This window comes from Leiobunum rupestre, chromosome 8 (assembly GCF_980474605.1).
Source record: "Leiobunum rupestre chromosome 8, qqLeiRupe1.1.hap1, whole genome shotgun sequence".
Taxonomy (NCBI): domain Eukaryota; kingdom Metazoa; phylum Arthropoda; class Arachnida; order Opiliones; family Sclerosomatidae; genus Leiobunum; species Leiobunum rupestre.
The window spans coordinates 12,458,139-12,475,504 of NC_143391.1; the positions used below are offsets into that span (position 1 = coordinate 12,458,139).

General features: G+C 42.1%; 1 protein-coding gene across 1 annotated transcript in view; it reads left to right on the forward strand.

The window, feature by feature from the left end:
- The window catches only part of LOC149932422 (MAM and LDL-receptor class A domain-containing protein 2-like), a 43,328-nt gene that overhangs the window by 25,693 nt on the left and 269 nt on the right, over positions 1-17,366 (forward strand). The window contains exons 18-40 of the mRNA XM_090157117.1: positions 564-2,822; positions 5,742-6,230; positions 6,609-6,830; positions 6,903-12,636; positions 12,706-12,887; positions 12,950-13,083; positions 13,145-13,409; positions 13,479-13,637; positions 13,694-13,981; positions 14,042-14,142; positions 14,335-14,520; positions 14,578-14,665; positions 14,725-14,871; positions 14,934-15,268; positions 15,328-15,499; positions 15,566-15,694; positions 15,764-15,922; positions 15,999-16,147; positions 16,213-16,417; positions 16,486-16,629; positions 16,707-16,811; positions 16,871-16,958; positions 17,020-17,077. Of these exons, the coding sequence (XP_090013243.1) occupies positions 564-2,822; positions 5,742-6,230; positions 6,609-6,830; positions 6,903-12,636; positions 12,706-12,887; positions 12,950-13,083; positions 13,145-13,409; positions 13,479-13,637; positions 13,694-13,981; positions 14,042-14,142; positions 14,335-14,520; positions 14,578-14,665; positions 14,725-14,871; positions 14,934-15,268; positions 15,328-15,499; positions 15,566-15,694; positions 15,764-15,922; positions 15,999-16,147; positions 16,213-16,417; positions 16,486-16,629; positions 16,707-16,811; positions 16,871-16,958; positions 17,020-17,077 (11,798 nt within the window). The remainder of the gene's footprint in view (positions 1-563; positions 2,823-5,741; positions 6,231-6,608; positions 6,831-6,902; positions 12,637-12,705; positions 12,888-12,949; positions 13,084-13,144; positions 13,410-13,478; positions 13,638-13,693; positions 13,982-14,041; positions 14,143-14,334; positions 14,521-14,577; positions 14,666-14,724; positions 14,872-14,933; positions 15,269-15,327; positions 15,500-15,565; positions 15,695-15,763; positions 15,923-15,998; positions 16,148-16,212; positions 16,418-16,485; positions 16,630-16,706; positions 16,812-16,870; positions 16,959-17,019; positions 17,078-17,366) is intronic.

The window sequence follows — 17,366 nt, forward strand, 5'->3', positions numbered from 1 at the left end:
AATTATTTTACTTCTAATTTTATAAATTTAATTACTATATCTTAGTTTTTCTAATGATTTAAAAAAATAATTTAAAATACTAATTTTAATGTTTCAAAACGATTGTATTAATTTCTTCGTAATAAATTAAGATTAAAATTTTTGCTAGAGTCCTAATAATCATGGCAGTGATTTTCCTTATCGAGTGATATTAAAAAATAGCGTTTAATGGGTATAACCTCCAACGCGTTTTTAACGGCAAACCCAATAATTTTAGAGATTACCTCCTCAACAAACCTCTAAGAAGGGACAAAATGTTCAAAGCCATAAGAGCGAGGGGCCAATATTGGAAGCGTTTTACGGGGTGAGAGAAATACTGAAGGTTATATTCCGTTTAAGCGACGTGTAAACGGAAAATATCTTGATCGTCTTGATCGGCTTACGAAGCGGAATTCATATCAAACTTCGAGACACGCTTGCCATTCGAGCAAAAGTTTTTGTTGATTTTTCCGCTAAAACTTAATATTTTTATCGCTTCGCGTGAGCTTGAAATTGTTCTTTAACTAATAAGCGTTTCCTATCAGATTGCGACACCAACGAGGATGAAGTCCACTGTGGTTATAGCTGTAACTTCGAACACGGTTTATGTGGCTGGACGTCAGTCGGAAATCGAGGCAATTCATGGGCCGTGGGAACGGGCAACAAAAAAATAAACAGCGATTTGCCCGATACCGACGTCACGCTGAAGAACGCCAACGGCTCGTACGCTTACCTCAACGGGTACTACGTTACCGGCGATCTGGTCAGTCCTCAGAAGGAATTTCTTTTCAAGAGATCCGATGCCAGTTGCACGATGAAATTTTGGTTCTTCTTAACCCGAGGCGAACAAATAATCACGGTAAAAAAGGTTAGCGGCGCCAAGACTTCTTCCATCTATCAAATCGTTGGTCCCGACGACGAAAAGCGCAAAACTTGGCAGCAAGCTGATGTCAGCGTAGGCACCACGCACGGCGAGTTTACCATCAAAATATCGGGTTCCGTGAGCTACGCTTATACGTTGGCCATAGACGATATAACATTTTCAGATTGCGCATTCAAAGCGGACCAGGACGAGTGTTCGGAAAATCAAATAAAGTGCAACGCCACTAATATTTGCATCAACGAAGACGCGCTGTGCGATTTGACCGATGATTGCGGCAACGGCTACGACGAAATAACGGATTTTTGCAGCGAAACACTACGGGCAGCTACGTTTGAGGATGCCGCGAGTCTCGGTCCCTTTATGAAAAAGCAAGACGGAACAATAGGCTACTCGTGGGAATTTAGCGACTCAACCGCTTCCAGGTATACTAAAAACGTGGGACCCATTAACGATCACACGATTGGCGCGGATTTCAGAGGAAGATACTTGTACGTCAAATCAAAAAATTTAAACTCGATACGCGAGCAACCCAAAGCTCAGCTGATAGGACCGAACATCGTTAAACAATCGGGAAAGACTTGCGCTTTAAGGTTCTATTATTATCTATACGGAAACCAAGAAGACGTTTTAACGGTTTATCGCGGGTACGAACAAAACGCGTGGGACTTGGATCGGGTTTGGATCAAATCCGGTAGCCTCGGGCAGTTTTGGGCTAAAGGTATCGTCCCTATCGACGATGAAAAACCTTTTCACTTCATAATTGAGGGCGCACCCGGAAACCAAACTTCAAAAATCAGCGTCGACGACATTTCCTTTACGAAAGATTGCCAGATTTACGATACACCTCTACCGACTCCCGCGCCGACCCCGAGACCCACTGTAAATCCTTGTCGAAGTGACCAATTCAAATGCAAAATTGGAGGATGTATACCATTGGAGAATCTATGCGATTTTACCTCCGATTGCCAAGACAAATCGGACGAAGAGGGGTGCGGATCCCTTTCCGTAGAAAACGGAATGAACGGTTGGATCGACGATAGCACTGGCAGGCTTTCGTGGATCGTCATAACCGATAAAAACAAAACTGGTCGAGGAATCTCGCTCCCCAATAATCGAAACGGCGTAAATACATCGTACGTTATGACATCCCGGACAAATGTAGGAAAAAGTAATACGCCGGCGGTTTTATTAAGCCCAGCTCTTCCACGTACTTCCACGCATTGCCAAATGGTTTTCTATATTTACCGCGCTACTAGTGGTAGAACTGTTCAAAAGTTACAAGTATACTTATCTCTCGACAAAAAAGAAAAAAAATTGAAAGATTTTATATTAAATGATTATAATAGGAAATGGTCTCGGCTTACTGTTAAAATCCCGAGTACTCCAAAAGGATCTCGCGTGCTGTTTAGGTCTAGAGAAACTAACCTCATAATAAACGAAGTAACCTTTTCGGACTGCGACCCAAAGAGGCTTCAAGTTGACTGCAATTTTGACGATGGGTCGGTCAATGACGGGTTTTGTTACTGGACAAACGATCCAAAAAATGTTATCCAATGGAAAAGACATGGCAGCGTTACGAACGCTTCGTTTACTGGGCCCACGAGTGACCACACAACGGGGGAAGGCTACTACTTGTACGTCGACAAAAGGTCGGCAAGACAAAGGGTTGCGAGCGCCATCGTAAGTCCCAAAATCCTGTCCGACAACGAAAGCGCTTCGTGCTTCTCTTTCTGGTATCATATGTATGGGCGAGACGTCATGTCATTGGAGGTTAAACAGCTATCCGAATCCAACACCCCGACGTCAATCTGGTTACGAAAAGGAGACGCTGGTAACAAGTGGATATTTCAAGAGTTCACCATAACATCGGAAGGAGATTACCAAATCATCGTAGAAGCCGGAGTTTCGATGAGACCTCAAGGTAAGAATGGCAATCACTCAACCCAATTTTATCTACAGGTGACCGTCATTCGTGTACTACCCCTATAGCATTTTAGAGTCGGGCCGACATAGGCGTGTCTCTTAAAAATAGAGGTTGGCCGACTCTAACAAGAGTACTTTTAAAGTTATCAGTTGAACATCGTCTTTAACACGTTATCAACTTAACGGTCAAAGCTAGTTAACCATAAAATGTGACGGGGAACAACTTTCTAATTGGAACCAACTTCGTAACTCTTACGGTTCTCAAGTTAATTTTTTAATGACCTTGAAGACATGGTTCAAGGTCATTGACATTTTCATAGTTGGTTGACCCCCTGAGCGCTCTATACCAACCTAAAATTTCAAAATCGTAGCTAAAACACATTTTGAGATATTCGCCCTGGTCCATTTTTTAGTTAACACCCTGTATAACCGACTCTTAAATGACTATTGGGCGATTCTGAAATAACTCTGAGCCGACTCCGAAACGACGCTGGGCCAACGACAAATTTAGCAGTATTTCCGACTCGTATTAAAAATATACCAATTTGATTCCCTAAAAGATATTTAGCTGTGATTGTATTGGTAACACTTTTTTTAAAATTTGTAAACATGTGATGCCAATCCGCTAGGACGGAGGGGATGAAAATTTGGTTTTACTGAATTTCTAAAGGTCCTATCGAGTGGGATCGTATATCGTAGTAACACGTATTGAAATCGAAACGGATTTATTTTAAAACAATAACTTTAATAAACAGGAGGGCAATACTTACAAAATTACAATAATCTTACTAAATCTCGCCGCGACTGGTAACATAAATGTACTATTTATTCTCCAAAATCGCGGGAAGGAAAATTGGGTGCGTGTGACCCGTTGGAAGTGAGAAAAAGATCTATTTTTTCTTTACTAAACAAAAAGAAGGTAGTGCCCGAGAACGACCGTTACAAAGGATGTAAAAAATGGGGGGGGGGGGGGTGGTTAGGTTTTCCAAGAACGGATTGACCAGCGAAAGCGGGCTAAAATGCATAAGACGGTGGGAAAAAAGTGGGGTTAGGGAGTGAGAAAATTCCTACAATGACCAAGTAAAACGACCTTGGAGAATATTGGCGATAAAAAGAACGGAAAATATACAAGGTGTTTGAAATATTGCCGTACACAAGAAAACGAATTGAATTAAATGTTTAAACAAAAAAAAACAAATTAATTGGTAATATTAATATTAAATTAATATGTAAGGGGAACTGTTGTGATTTAACAAAACATGAATCAACGATTTATCGTAATTTCATAGAGCTAATCCAAACAATTTAAAAGGCAGAAAATGTTTTAGTAGTGCTCGAAAAACAGGGCCTCGATTTGAATTAACAATATATTTCCCTAATATCTTTTATTACACGAATGTGACCTACTTGAGTAAAGAGGTTTTTGAAAAAGCAAACATTTTCAGGCTGAATATATGATCTTTTTCGAAAAAATAGAGTATAGGAAAGAAGTTATTAAAAAAACTGTTTTAATTAGTTTTATTAAATCGCAAATTTTCAAAGTTCTGCGCGATTAATTTACAAATAAACTGTTGGATATAAGTCGACCATTAGTTGTGTTCTAAATGTGCAATGGCTTTTTCAAGTCACCACAGCTATTACAATTTAAGGTCCGCGTTCGGACTCTAATTAATAGTTGCAATGATAAGACTTATTGGGTCGGTAAGTGGCCCAAAATATTAGGTCACCATACCGACTTTAAAAGGGATCAAAAACGTACTTACCTGCAATTATCGCAAAAACGTTTACGACTTTTAGAGTCGGCATTTGGACCAGGACCGAAAAGCGACTTTTTGACCAAAGCCCGAGCATAAATCAACTCGTTACAGGGTTAACAAACTTACCAAAGATTGTCAAAACACGTGGAATAAAAGCGACTACTCATATTTTATTCTACGTGTTGGTTGGGTTCGATTAACAATCTTTTAAAAATTGGCGGCCATTTTTCAAGATGGCGGACAATCCTACTAGAATAGGCCTTTCAATAAAATAAGCTACGCTTGCTGAACTTGTTTATATGTAGCTCATTCGTCACGAAATACGTAGAAGTTCAGTTCAGTTTATGCTTAAAAATAGGGTGCCTCGTCGAATTTACTCTTATTTCCAGGGTTTTTCTTAGTAAAACGTCAACGTGATGCAGCAGCAACATCGAAACAAGAAGGCCAATGTTACTTTATAGAAAGGCCTATTGATTCCGGTGTCTTAGTTTTTCGTATAAACCCTCTAGCATCAGAATCGATACGCAATAGAAATACGCAGTTTTAGGCAGTCGGCCCGACGAAGTTTTGGAGTCGGTTAACCATCACATTAATAGTCGTTATAGAGTCACGGATTGAAATTGGGACGACTATGGCCCGACGTCGTTTTGGAGTAAGAAACAGGTACATTTTTAGTCGGCACAGATTTGACCTATAAAGGCCGGCCGACCTCAACTCCCTAGGACATATCGACTGTATCGGCCCGAATTAAATGTGCTACTATCTGAATTTCGTTACTCTTATAAATTAATACTAAACATAGTAAGGTCGTTTTTGAGTCGGCAAGTAGTCCAAAATATTACGTCATCATACCGACCTTAAAAGGGGTCAAAAGCGTACTTACGCGGAATTATCTCAAAAACGTTTAAGACTTTTAGAGTCGGCCTTTGGACCAGAACCCAAAAGCGACTATTCGACTAATGCCCGACCCTAAATCGACTCTGTGCTACAGGGGTACCTTTTAACTTTACTGTTATATAATAAATTCCTCTGGTCCCCAGCCATGCAGCCTGGCAATGGCTACTCCCGTGAATATATATGTATATGCACGATGAAGATAATATAATTTTTTCTAACTAATTTAAAAAAATATGTATTTTTTTTTACTACCCTCATTTTAGGTAACATAGCGGTTGACGATTTTAGTTTGAAAAATGGAGAGTGCCCCGAGATATCTCTCTGCGACTTCGAGAATGGATTGTGCGGTTGGCGTAAATCCAGTAAAATTGGATTGCAAGACTGGGAACTCGAGACTGGTTCCGGAACTGCGGACAAGGATAAACCGCAATTCGACCATTCCTTGCAAACGATGAAAGGGCATTTCCTAATCGTTCGGCCAAAGCAGGGTTCCTTGGCCGTTCTCACTTCGAATAATTTGACCGAAGTCGGTGATACTTGCTTCCATATGTGGTATAATATTTACGGAACTGGCGCGGGAAATTTACTAGTGTACCAAAGAACATTCTCTGAAACTCGACTAGAAAACAAGATACCCATAAAAAAAGTCTACTTGTTCCATTCCTTTGAGTGGCGGCATACGAAAGTGACACTACCCTCGATGCCTTCAACGTACTTCGTTGCAATAGAAGCTGAAACCGGCGTGTCTGGAAGTAATGTTTTATCGGTTTAAAAGGCCGTTGACAATTTACGCAACATGCAAAGGGGCAAGGGGTTGATGTATAAGCCTTTTTAAATATTAAAGGGGTAGGGGTCACTACAATCATTAGCATGTAGCTATTATCTCACACAATTGTGTCAAGAAAGAGTCGACATTTTAATCATATTATATTATTGATATTTTTTCAATTAAAGTAGTTCGGAAAAATTTCTTATGTTAATAAAGGTACGGGGATCTTTCTAATTAGTACAGTTTGTCAAAGAAGTAGAATTTTTGCGTAGATAAATTGTGAACAGCCCTAAATATTTGCTACTCAACACTTTTTATCGGATTTCTCTCTATACGCACAAATTGATTTTTCTTAAAACAGCGGGCTACATTGCAATAGATGACTTACAGGTAGTCGATGGTAGCTGTAGTCAAACCGTCACTTGTAACTTCGAGATCAACCAGTGTGGATGGGGAACTACGCAAACGCAAGAAGCTCAATGGATTCTAAGGGCCGCTAATGACAAAAGCTTCGGAACTGGCCCAAAACGAGACAAAACTCTTAACAGCGTTCAAGGTCACTACATGTTCCTCAATTTGGCCGGTAAGTTCAACAAGTTTTGGTCATACGGAATAGTTTTAAGATATAGGCTAAAAAGATAATTTTCCGATATAGGGGTACAAAACACAACCATATTACTGGACAGCGAAGATATAGAAAACAACCAGCAAGCTGAATATTGTTTTGGAATGTACGTCTACGTCATCAATGTCGAAGGGGTAAGCGTGTTGGTAAACCAAGTCTACGATGGATTCAACGCCATACCGGTAGAAATTTTGTCGGGAATAGATCCTGGAAGATGGGTCTACAGAGAGGCGGCTGTGGCCATTCCAGATGGAAAGAACAACTTTGCTATACAAATTGTGGTTAAATTAACTGACTACAACGGAGATAAATCTGAGAGATCCATCTCTATTGATAACCTAAAATTATCCTTTAAGAGATGCGGAGAGAAACAAACCACCATTTCGAGCACCACGGCTCCAATAACAACGCCCCTTTATAGCCCATTTAACTGCGATTTCGAAAAAGATATGTGTAATTGGTACTCTCCGGACGTACTCACTTACGGATCCTTCTCGAGATTCCAAGGCCATTCCGGAACTAAAGCGTCGGGTAGGCCTAAAACGGATAGAACGACTGGGTCTAGTTTAGGATATTACGCCGCACCCGAAACTAATGGCGCTAGCAAACCATTTTTGGAAACAAAAGACGTAGTAGACATTGGGGAAGATGGGAGTTGCATACGATTCTCGTACTATATGCACGGCGGAAGTAGACCTGAAGTGTCGTTTTCGCTGATAGATTATGAAACGAGAGAATCGGAGTTGATCTGGGAAAGAGAAGGGAGTCAAGGACCGACATGGATTGACGAACAAATATACATTACCAAGAATGGAACGTACCACTTAGCGTTTCGTGGCAGTCACACCAACAATTATTACGGAACAACGGCATTCGATTCAATATTTTACCTAGATAAAAGTACTTGTCCACCGAGAAGCCTTTGCGACGTAGAAACGGACACTTGCGGATTTCACAACGTCATCTCTTACGACTTAACTTGGTCAGTTGGAAGCGGGAAAGATACTAACTTCGGTCCACAATTTGACCGGACTCTTCTTACCAGGAACGGCAAGTATTTCTTTATAGACGGTTCCAAGAATCCTAAACCAGGCTCGATCGCTCGATTGGAAAGCGGAAATTATGATGTAAATTTGAAATGCTTGCAATTCTGGTATTACCTGACTGGAAACGAAACCGGTGCCATCAAGGTATATTCCATGCAAGACAATATCGAGGAACTGCTATGGAACCAAGTGGGAGACGAAGGTGCTACTTGGCATATGGCTCAGTGCAACGCTCCGTCGATACCTTCCACTAGCTTGAAATACATTTTCGAAGCAATCGCTGGTAACAATGGAATAATGGCTTTAGACAACATTCAAATTCTCAGAGATAATTGCGGATCTCCGGGCTCTTGTAACTTCGAGAAAGACACTTGCGCTTGGTACAATGATCCGCTAAGTACGGAAAAATGGAGTAGAGAGAGTGGGGAGACTGAATACGGCGGTCCCGATCACGATAAAACTTTGGGGAGTCAGTTTGGCGTCTACATGTACGCTTACTGGAACGGCTATGGAAAAAGATCTTTCCGTCTCCTGTCTCCGTTCTTTTCGACCTCTCAAAAGAGATGCGTTGAATATTGGTACTTTCGAAATGGAACGACACCTCCGATTCTTAGTCTAATGGCCATAAGTAAAGGAGGGCAGGAAACTATACTTTATTCATTTAACGAAAGATTTGGCACTCGTCCGGATTGGATCTACTCTCAACAACCTATCGATCTGATGGAAAATAGTTGGGATAGCTATCAGCTAGCGTTTCAGGCGAACTTCTCCGGTGATTCAAAAAACCAATTCATAGGGCTTGACGACATCGAAATGTCATCGTCCGAAGGAGGCTGTCCGCAACCTCCACCGGAAAGGCCCGATTTTGGATGCAATAATCACGACCATTTCATTTTTTCAAATAAAGTCTGCGATTTTTACCCGGATTGCGTCGACCAATCTGACGAGTCGAAATGTGGAACACAATGCGATTTTGAAAACGATACTTGCCATTGGACTGTACAAAATCAATCCTCGGTAATTTTGACAAGGCAAAAAGCTAATGCTACGGATGCGGCTTTAAAATTTGACCATACTGTAAAAGAGGCTGGCTATGGCCACTTCTTGACATTAGGCACAAACGACGGCATCATTTTCAACAACAACGAAGGCATAATGAACAGTCCCGATTTGAACGATGCATCTTCAATCTGCTCATTCTATTTTTGGTACTTTTTTCGCGACATTCCCTATGTCAGTGGATTGGAAATACGTGTCTACGTTGAGGGAACTCACCATGGAAAGAGGCATCTAGTATTCCGCCTAGAAAAGGGCCAAATGTCCGAATGGCATCAAGCGATGGTCCATATTGGACGTCAGACATCGCGTTTCAGAGTACTTGTCTCCGTAACCAAGAGATTCTACATTAATAGCCCGGGCATCATCATAGCTTTGGATGACTTTCAATTCGAAAACTGCGCCAATCCCCGACCTATAGAAGCCGTTTCTTGCGAAGCCGGAGAGTTTCGCTGTAAGAACAACAGATGCGTACCTCGGGAATTCCTCTGCGACTACAACGACGACTGCGGCGATTACAGTGATGAACTTCCCCAGGAGTGCAGCAATTTCACGGGAAACTGCGACTTTGAAAACTACTTATGCGATTGGAGTTTTGGTAAATCGTATCCGAGGTGGAAAATTAGAGATTTCAACATCTACGACCAAGACAAAATCCCGGAAAGGGACCATACGAAAAATGGTTATTTTGGAAAATACGCTTATTTCATGTCGAGCTCGAAAGGAGCGGTCGACAAACTCTCCAGCCCTGTCATGAAGGTTACTGGCGCAAAATGCGCTTTCCGATTTTTCTACCTTTATTTCACCGAGTACATGACCACGAAATATGAAGAACACAAAGGAGTGGGCACTCTCACCGTGATGGTACAACGAGACGAGCTGGGGGAATTCGAAGACAAGTTCACTACTTCCAAAACATTGGGCAATTATTACGAAAAAGTGACCGTAAACTTAAATGACTTAGAAGGGCTCTTCAAAATACACATAGAGGCTATGAAGGGTGAGGACTCAAATGGAGTTTGGGTAGTGGACGACGTTTCATTCTCCGAAGGATGCCAGATGACCGACGAGAAACTGCCACTGGTCCGAACAACGACGACTGTACCAGTAACCAACAGACCGTGTCACGACGACGAATTCATATGCGTAGGTGTGGGAAATTGCATTCCTAAGAGCCAAGTTTGTGATTTTCATCCGCAATGTTCTGACGGTAGTGACGAAGCCCAATGCGCTGAATGCTCTTTCAATGATATGTGCGGCTGGAGCGATACGAGTAAAGGAAGATTCTCCTGGAAATTATTCAATTCTTCGTCCAATTACCTCCAATATTCTTCCGTGATTCCTCCTATCGAAGCACCTGACACCAACGGCTCCTATTTATACGTCGACTTGAGCGCAAAAGGGGGACTAGTTTCAAACGTGGCCACCCTCGAATCAACCAGTCTAGGAGACACCATCGAAACATGCAAATTGGGATTCAGATACTACATCGAACTAAATAAAGGAGACCAAGTTCACGTAGGAATTCAACTGATTAGACAGAATTTGGGAGGACAACTCGTCGAAACTGATACAATATGGTCTGATCAATTTCATACGGAAAATCAATGGTACACAGCCTTCGTGCCGATTAGAACTCAAACTTCCGGTTTGTGGAATCTTCGGTACACGGCAACCATCCATGATGGAAGTCCAATTGTAGGAATCGACGACATCCATTTCGAAAACTGTCCGATACCGAAAAGAAGTGTATGTCAAGCCGGCGAGAAAAAATGCGCCAACGGAATACATTGCGTTTCGGAAAGCAAACTTTGCGACTTTAACTTTGACTGTCCGGATCAATCGGACGAGCAATCTTGTTCGGAATATTTAGAAAGAGTTGACTTTGAAACGGGATTGGGCTCGTGGCGGTTGGATAATTATTACCCGTTTCAATTGGTATCTGGTAGCTCCGTTTCGGAAGACTTAACGCCTCAAAGGGATCATACCTACGGGAACTCGACAGGTAGATTCCTGTATTTACCACCAAGAAACAGATACGAAAGAGCGAGAATTGAAAGTACCGAATTCCAGCGAGATATGTCCGAAGGCTGTAGTTTGAGGTTCTGGTATCACATGGTCGGAGGTGACAGGGACATTAAGGTTTTCATTAAAACATACAACGAGCCTGAAATGCGTCAAGTGGGTTATATTAACAGTAACCAATCTTTTAGCGACGAATGGCTGCTATCTTCTATTGTGTTATTAGCACGGCGAGAATTTAAAGTATCGATCGAAGCTAGAGGATCCTTTATGGGTATGAACGCCGTTGCTATAGACGACATATCCTTTACGCCTAAGTGCACCCCGACTTACGCAATTGTCACGACTCCGATTCCAACGGTTCAACCGCCGGGCCGATGCGATAAACAAACGCAATACCAGTGTCTCGATAACAGCTGCATTAACAATACTCAAGTCTGCGATTTCAAGAAAGACTGTCCGTATAGAGGTGAAGATGAAGAAACTTGTCCCGATCTATGTACTTTCGAGGACAATTTTTGGTGTGGTTGGTGGCCCACGGAAGATAATCCCGCGGAGATATCTTGGAACATCACGAAAGCGGGTGAAGCCGGAGCTCTGACATCTTTTGACGTGAAGATGGACGTTACTACTGGATCAGAGGAAGGGTCTTACTTGCTTCTATGGGCTCAAAGAGGTCAAATCAAAACCAATGAGACATCGGAAGTAGTCAGTCCTTTGTACACCGGTAGCTCATGCAATTGCAAAGTTACTTTCTTTTATTTTTTAAAGTCGAGTCCAGCACCAGTTAACTTGATTCTTGACACGCTGGACACTCCAAATCCGATAACAATTTGGTATCAAAGCTATTCAAAGCGGCACACTATCCAAAACCAATGGGAAAACGTCACGATAGGCATTGGACGTAGAGATCATCGTTTTCACCTAGCTTTTAAAACCACGCCAGTCCCGCAAATGCCCGGTGCATTGGCTATTGACGACATTCAATTCGAAGATTGCGCCATGCCATCTGCTCAGACGAAATGCCCGGACAACATGTTCAGATGTTCCAATAAGGTTTGCGTTCACCCGTCCCTTCGCTGCGATTTAACGGATAACTGCGGTGACAGATCGGACGAGGAAAAGTGCGATAACTTCACATTGATTGATTTTGAAAACGGGACGTCCATTTTCGAACAGGGGGAAAACAATGTAGATGATAATATCGATTTCGATTGGGGTCAAGGAGCGCTCTATCACAAGGAATTCATAGACACTGGTCCCGTTTTCGACCACACTACCTTTACGGGAAAAGGTCACTATCTTTACGTCAATAAACGGCAATCATTGAACAACCAACGCGCCTGGTTAAAGTCCTGGATATTCAAAGACACAAAAACGCATCCCTGCTCCATAAGGTTCCACTATTACATGTACGGCTCTGACGTCAATAGTTTGACTTTATACGTGAGAAGCATTTCGCCCATGTCTCCCGAAAGAGAAATATTTCAGCTACATGGAAATCAAGGAAATTACTGGTTAAAAAAAACTATAGAGTTGAACGAACTGGATAACTTTTTCTTCATAATCGAAGCCAAAGTAGGAGCCACCGACAACGATGTTATAGCTATTGATGACATTTCCTTTACCGATCAATGCAGGTTAATACCGTGTTCGACGTTCATGGAAAACATTAAAGCTTAAATTGGATAAATAATTTTTCCTTTTAGTTTCTATAAGGGCCGACTGCCACCTCCTCATACAACCACAGAAACTCCAAAAACAACACTACATAATCCTTGTGGCGAGGGATTTTTCTCTTGCGCTTCCGACACCAAAAATTGTATTCCAAAAGAAGATGTTTGCAATTTTAGAAACGATTGCGGAGATGGCTCGGATGAGAAGAATTGCGGTAAGTCACAATCTATTTCTGGTAAAGTTTTCGTTAAATAACAACGATAATAATTAACATAGTTGAATCCGAATGTAACTTCGAAAATGGCTTTTTGTGTGGCTGGTTTGTCGAATTTGCTAGACCGCCGAAGCCTCCGCACGAAGACACCGTTTACGCGTGGCGAACGATTAAAGCCGTTGACCGACAACTTTCGGTAAGGTACATTAGCCCAAGTAATAAAGAATAAGTTGGGTAAGAATTTCATCTACTTTAAGGCCGCCAAAAGCATTCTTCCAGCAACTGACACTACCTGTAACTGTTCAGAGGGATGGTACGTGAACGCCGATTCCTCATACGGTGAACCCCAAGACTGGACTCTGCTCGTCACCCCAATAATCAGCAGAACGGGATCACAATGTACTGTCGAATTTAACTCGTATTGCGGGGGAACTCGATGTAGTGTTGATTTAATGATGGATCGAGAAATTTCAAACGACGCTCAAACAGAAACTTATTTACAGTGGGCGCTAGCGGATTTGGGTATTTATCTTTAACCCGTATTTCACAATATCTAACCACCCAATAAAATAAACTACCAAATGAACATAGTTGCTCAGAATACGTGGAAGCCACAAAGAGTATTTCTGGGACGAAACAAGAACCTTCGTCTAACATTCAAAAGTTACCGGAGTTTTGCGCATCTTTCGGCTGCGGCAATCGACGATTTGCGATTCGTAAACTGCTTCCCACCGAACAAGCCCGCTTCCAGTACGACCGTAATCGTCTTTACGAAACTCTATATAAAATATAATTTTCTTCATTAGATAAGAAAGTTTGCGACCAAGGTGAGGCGATGTGCTACAGTGAAGAGCGTCTCGAATGCATTGATCAAAACAGAATTTGCGACTTCTCGTACGATTGCTCTGACGACAGTGATGAATCCCCGCAGAGATGTGGTGCCTACAATGCTCGTTGCGACTTTTCTAATGGTATCTGTCCCGAATGGTTCCCGCAAGATCACCTTGGTACTACAGCCTGGAAACTCAGAACGGCTACGGCCGTGGTCAGGGGTATTTATCCGCAAGCGGATCATACCACCAGACAATACGGAGGTATATCTTATTTAAGTAAATTTAGGCAAAATAATTATTTAAAAGAGCTTTACACTTCAGGAAGCCACTTAACCGTATATTACGCATTTGGGGCACCGAGAAACATTTTTGAAGCGTATTTGGCCTCCTACATCATCAAGGGTAACACTAGAAATTGCAAGGTATGATATCTACCGGACTCCTTTTAAAAGTAGTACGTGGTGGCGTAGCTAAAGACAAAGGTCTGTGGGCCCACACAGAAACTATATATGAGTCCCTTCTTATAACGGGAACTATTTTCTCTAGAATATTTGAGGCGCTATTTAGCCTCAGGTAGAACCGACATTTTTCAAAAGGGGTTTAAAATTATTTAGGTAAGGTTCTGGTACAATATCATTGGGAAGAGTCACGAGTTGAAAGTCTACAGAAGAACCAGTTATAATCCCAACGATAACGGTGCCTTAACAATAGTTCAGACTATCAAGTCCAGAACAGGTGAAGATTTTTGGGATTTCGAGGCCGTGCTCGTCAGTTACGACGACAGTGATATGGACTTTGAAGTAAGTTTGAAATATTCCAAAAAGACAGCTAAAGGGTATAACGGAAATTTTCCGCAGATTGCTTTGGTAGCGGTTGTGACGAGTGAGCTAGGAAGCGTTAGTATCGATGATATCTCATTGACGCCTTCGTGCGAAAAATCTAACTGTAAATAATATGAACAAGCAATCCTTATTGAAGTAGCTAATATTTGCCTTTTGAAACAGCTAAGTTACCGGGAGAAACTGATTTAACAACACCACACCCTACTTGCGGCTCTAAATTAGCCTGCGACAACGGTCGTTGCTTTAACAACATCCAGAAATGTAACTTTATAGATGATTGTGGAGACGGCTCTGACGAAAAAGACTGTGGTATGGACTTCTCCTTCGCTTATATAATCGATGTTATAGTATAAGCAAAAACCATTTCTTAGGTACCAAATGCGATTTCGAGACGGGATTTTGCGAATGGTTCAACCAAGCTGGTCTCGCGTTCAAATGGAATAGAGTGAAGCCCGAGAACCAGAAACAACAAATAGACGGTCCCGAGGCTGACCACAGCAGGAGCAAGGCGGATGCTTATTACCTCTCTTCGTACACTCCGTACAAAACGCAAAACCGGGACATCGCTCGATTCCATTCCCCGACTTACATCGAATCTGGCTCCAACTGCACTTTCACTTTGTGGTACTTCATGAACAATCTCTTAATGGGAAACCTTACAATCTATTCTAAAGGATCTGGACGCCCCGCAAGCGGGAGCTCCAATGTACGTTCTCGCGTCTAGCGATAATTAAGAGGTTTTTTTTACAAAACTAATCTTTCCAGCTGAAACAAATCGGATTCGCTGCGGGCAAAATAAGCAAAGAGTGGCGTCAATTGGAAGCTAAGATCGGATCGGAAAGGGACATGGCCGTTATCGTTGAAGGATCATACGTGTCCAGCGGAGGGGCCTTCGGTATAGCCGTCGATGACTTCCAGTTAGAAAACTGCCAACCAGGTAATCCGACAGGATATTAAGCTCAATGTGCTATAATATAACCATGATGTAATGAATCAATTAAAGTTTACGAAATCGAAGAATGTACGGAGGATCAGTGGCAATGTTTGGTAAGTAAGGACCAATGCGTTAAAGAATGGGAAATTTGCGACGGAAAACGAGATTGCAGAGACCTGTCGGACGAAACTGGATGCGGTAAACTGACTCTAACAACGTCAATGGCCTCAAAACATTGTATATTAACTTAGGGCGCATTTCCTATAGAATCGCGAATCAGTCCCGGAAGTTGCGACTTTGACAAACTGGATTTTATCAGTTCTTGCGAAGGATGGAAACATATCGAAGACACGGAGCTCATCTGGAAGCAAGTGGGTTCGCCCACTATTAATTATGCGCAACCGAAATCTGGCATAAACGAAGAAGGTCAGTTTGATTGTACTTATCGCAAAATGTCTGCTGATTATAACCTCTTATTTCCCCGCCTCTTTACGATACGTAGGCTCTTTCCTGTTTTTGAACAGTACTAATGCGAAACCCGGGTGGACAGCGGCGGTGACGGCCCCAGTTTTTAAAGCGAGTCAAGGCGTTTGTCACGTCAGCTTCTGGTACAGTATGTTGGCTGCCAAGGGAGGAGGTGGACAATTACAAGTAATCCATTGAAACAATTTAGTACGAAAATAATCTCGAAGGTGAACAAAATTGTTTCGCTCTAGGTTTTAACGATGTCTTCCGAAAGAGGCACTACGGATATAATGTGGCATTCATCTGGAAATGAGAACGAAGCCTGGAAATACGGCCACGTCGCCATCGGAAGCCTTAAAGACTATCGCGTAGTCTTCGAAGGAACGGTATACGTTGAAAACAAGAGCGACATCGCTATAGATCAAATCCGGTTCACTTCTGGTTGTTTGAGTGGAAGTATGTTCAATCTCCCATTGAAAGTTATTCGCGCGAAAACATTCACGAGAATGGCATTTTAATTATAGTCCGAACGGTGCCACCAACTGAGCCACCCAGAGGTTGTCCTAGCTACGAGTTTGACTGCGGGAACGGCACCAAATGCATCCCGTACGACTTCGTTTGTGACCGAAACGCCGATTGTCCTAACGGGGAGGATGAGATTGGCTGTGGTAAGACTATACTCTAATAGAATGTAAAATATATTTAGATAGCACTAGTACTTCACATACCCCGACCAAACTTCCAGAAACTACATTAAAGCCTGTGGAACAAACCACAAATCGTCCTGAAACTTCCTCAGAATCCGCAACTACATTAAAACCGGAAACGTCCCCTGCTGACGATAGTATTAGTAAGTAAAAAAATACACCGTTCCTTTTTTATTTATCACAATTTATTGTATTTGAATAGCTACGCTAGCTATGACATTAGGTTTCATATTCGGGTCTCTAGCCGTGCTGGTCATCGCGCTAATTATTGGATACAATATATGGATCAGGTACGTACGACAAACAATTAAATTTCAAATAGTTTCATTTATCAAAAACAAAAATTGACAGAAAACCGGAGGCGCCACAAAGCATGGACAATCCCCTCTTCGGACTCCCAATGGACGAAGTAAGTGGCCGTAATACGAGAAAACAAAGACGATTAGTCGCTTCTAGTCAGGCGCGTTAAAATATAACTCAACCGGAATTAAACTGTACTCGAGAGGATTCCACGCTCTGCAACAAAAGACCTAGGAGGGACATTGTTAACATTTCAGGCCGCCGCCCGATAAATTCGACCAAGCGGATAAGCGCGCATTCTTCATTTTATCATTTGTCTTTTCGAGAACTCTTGTTCTTATGCCAATTTGACGCTTAATTTAACAAGATGAGAGAGGAAGTAAATGTTCAATTCGATC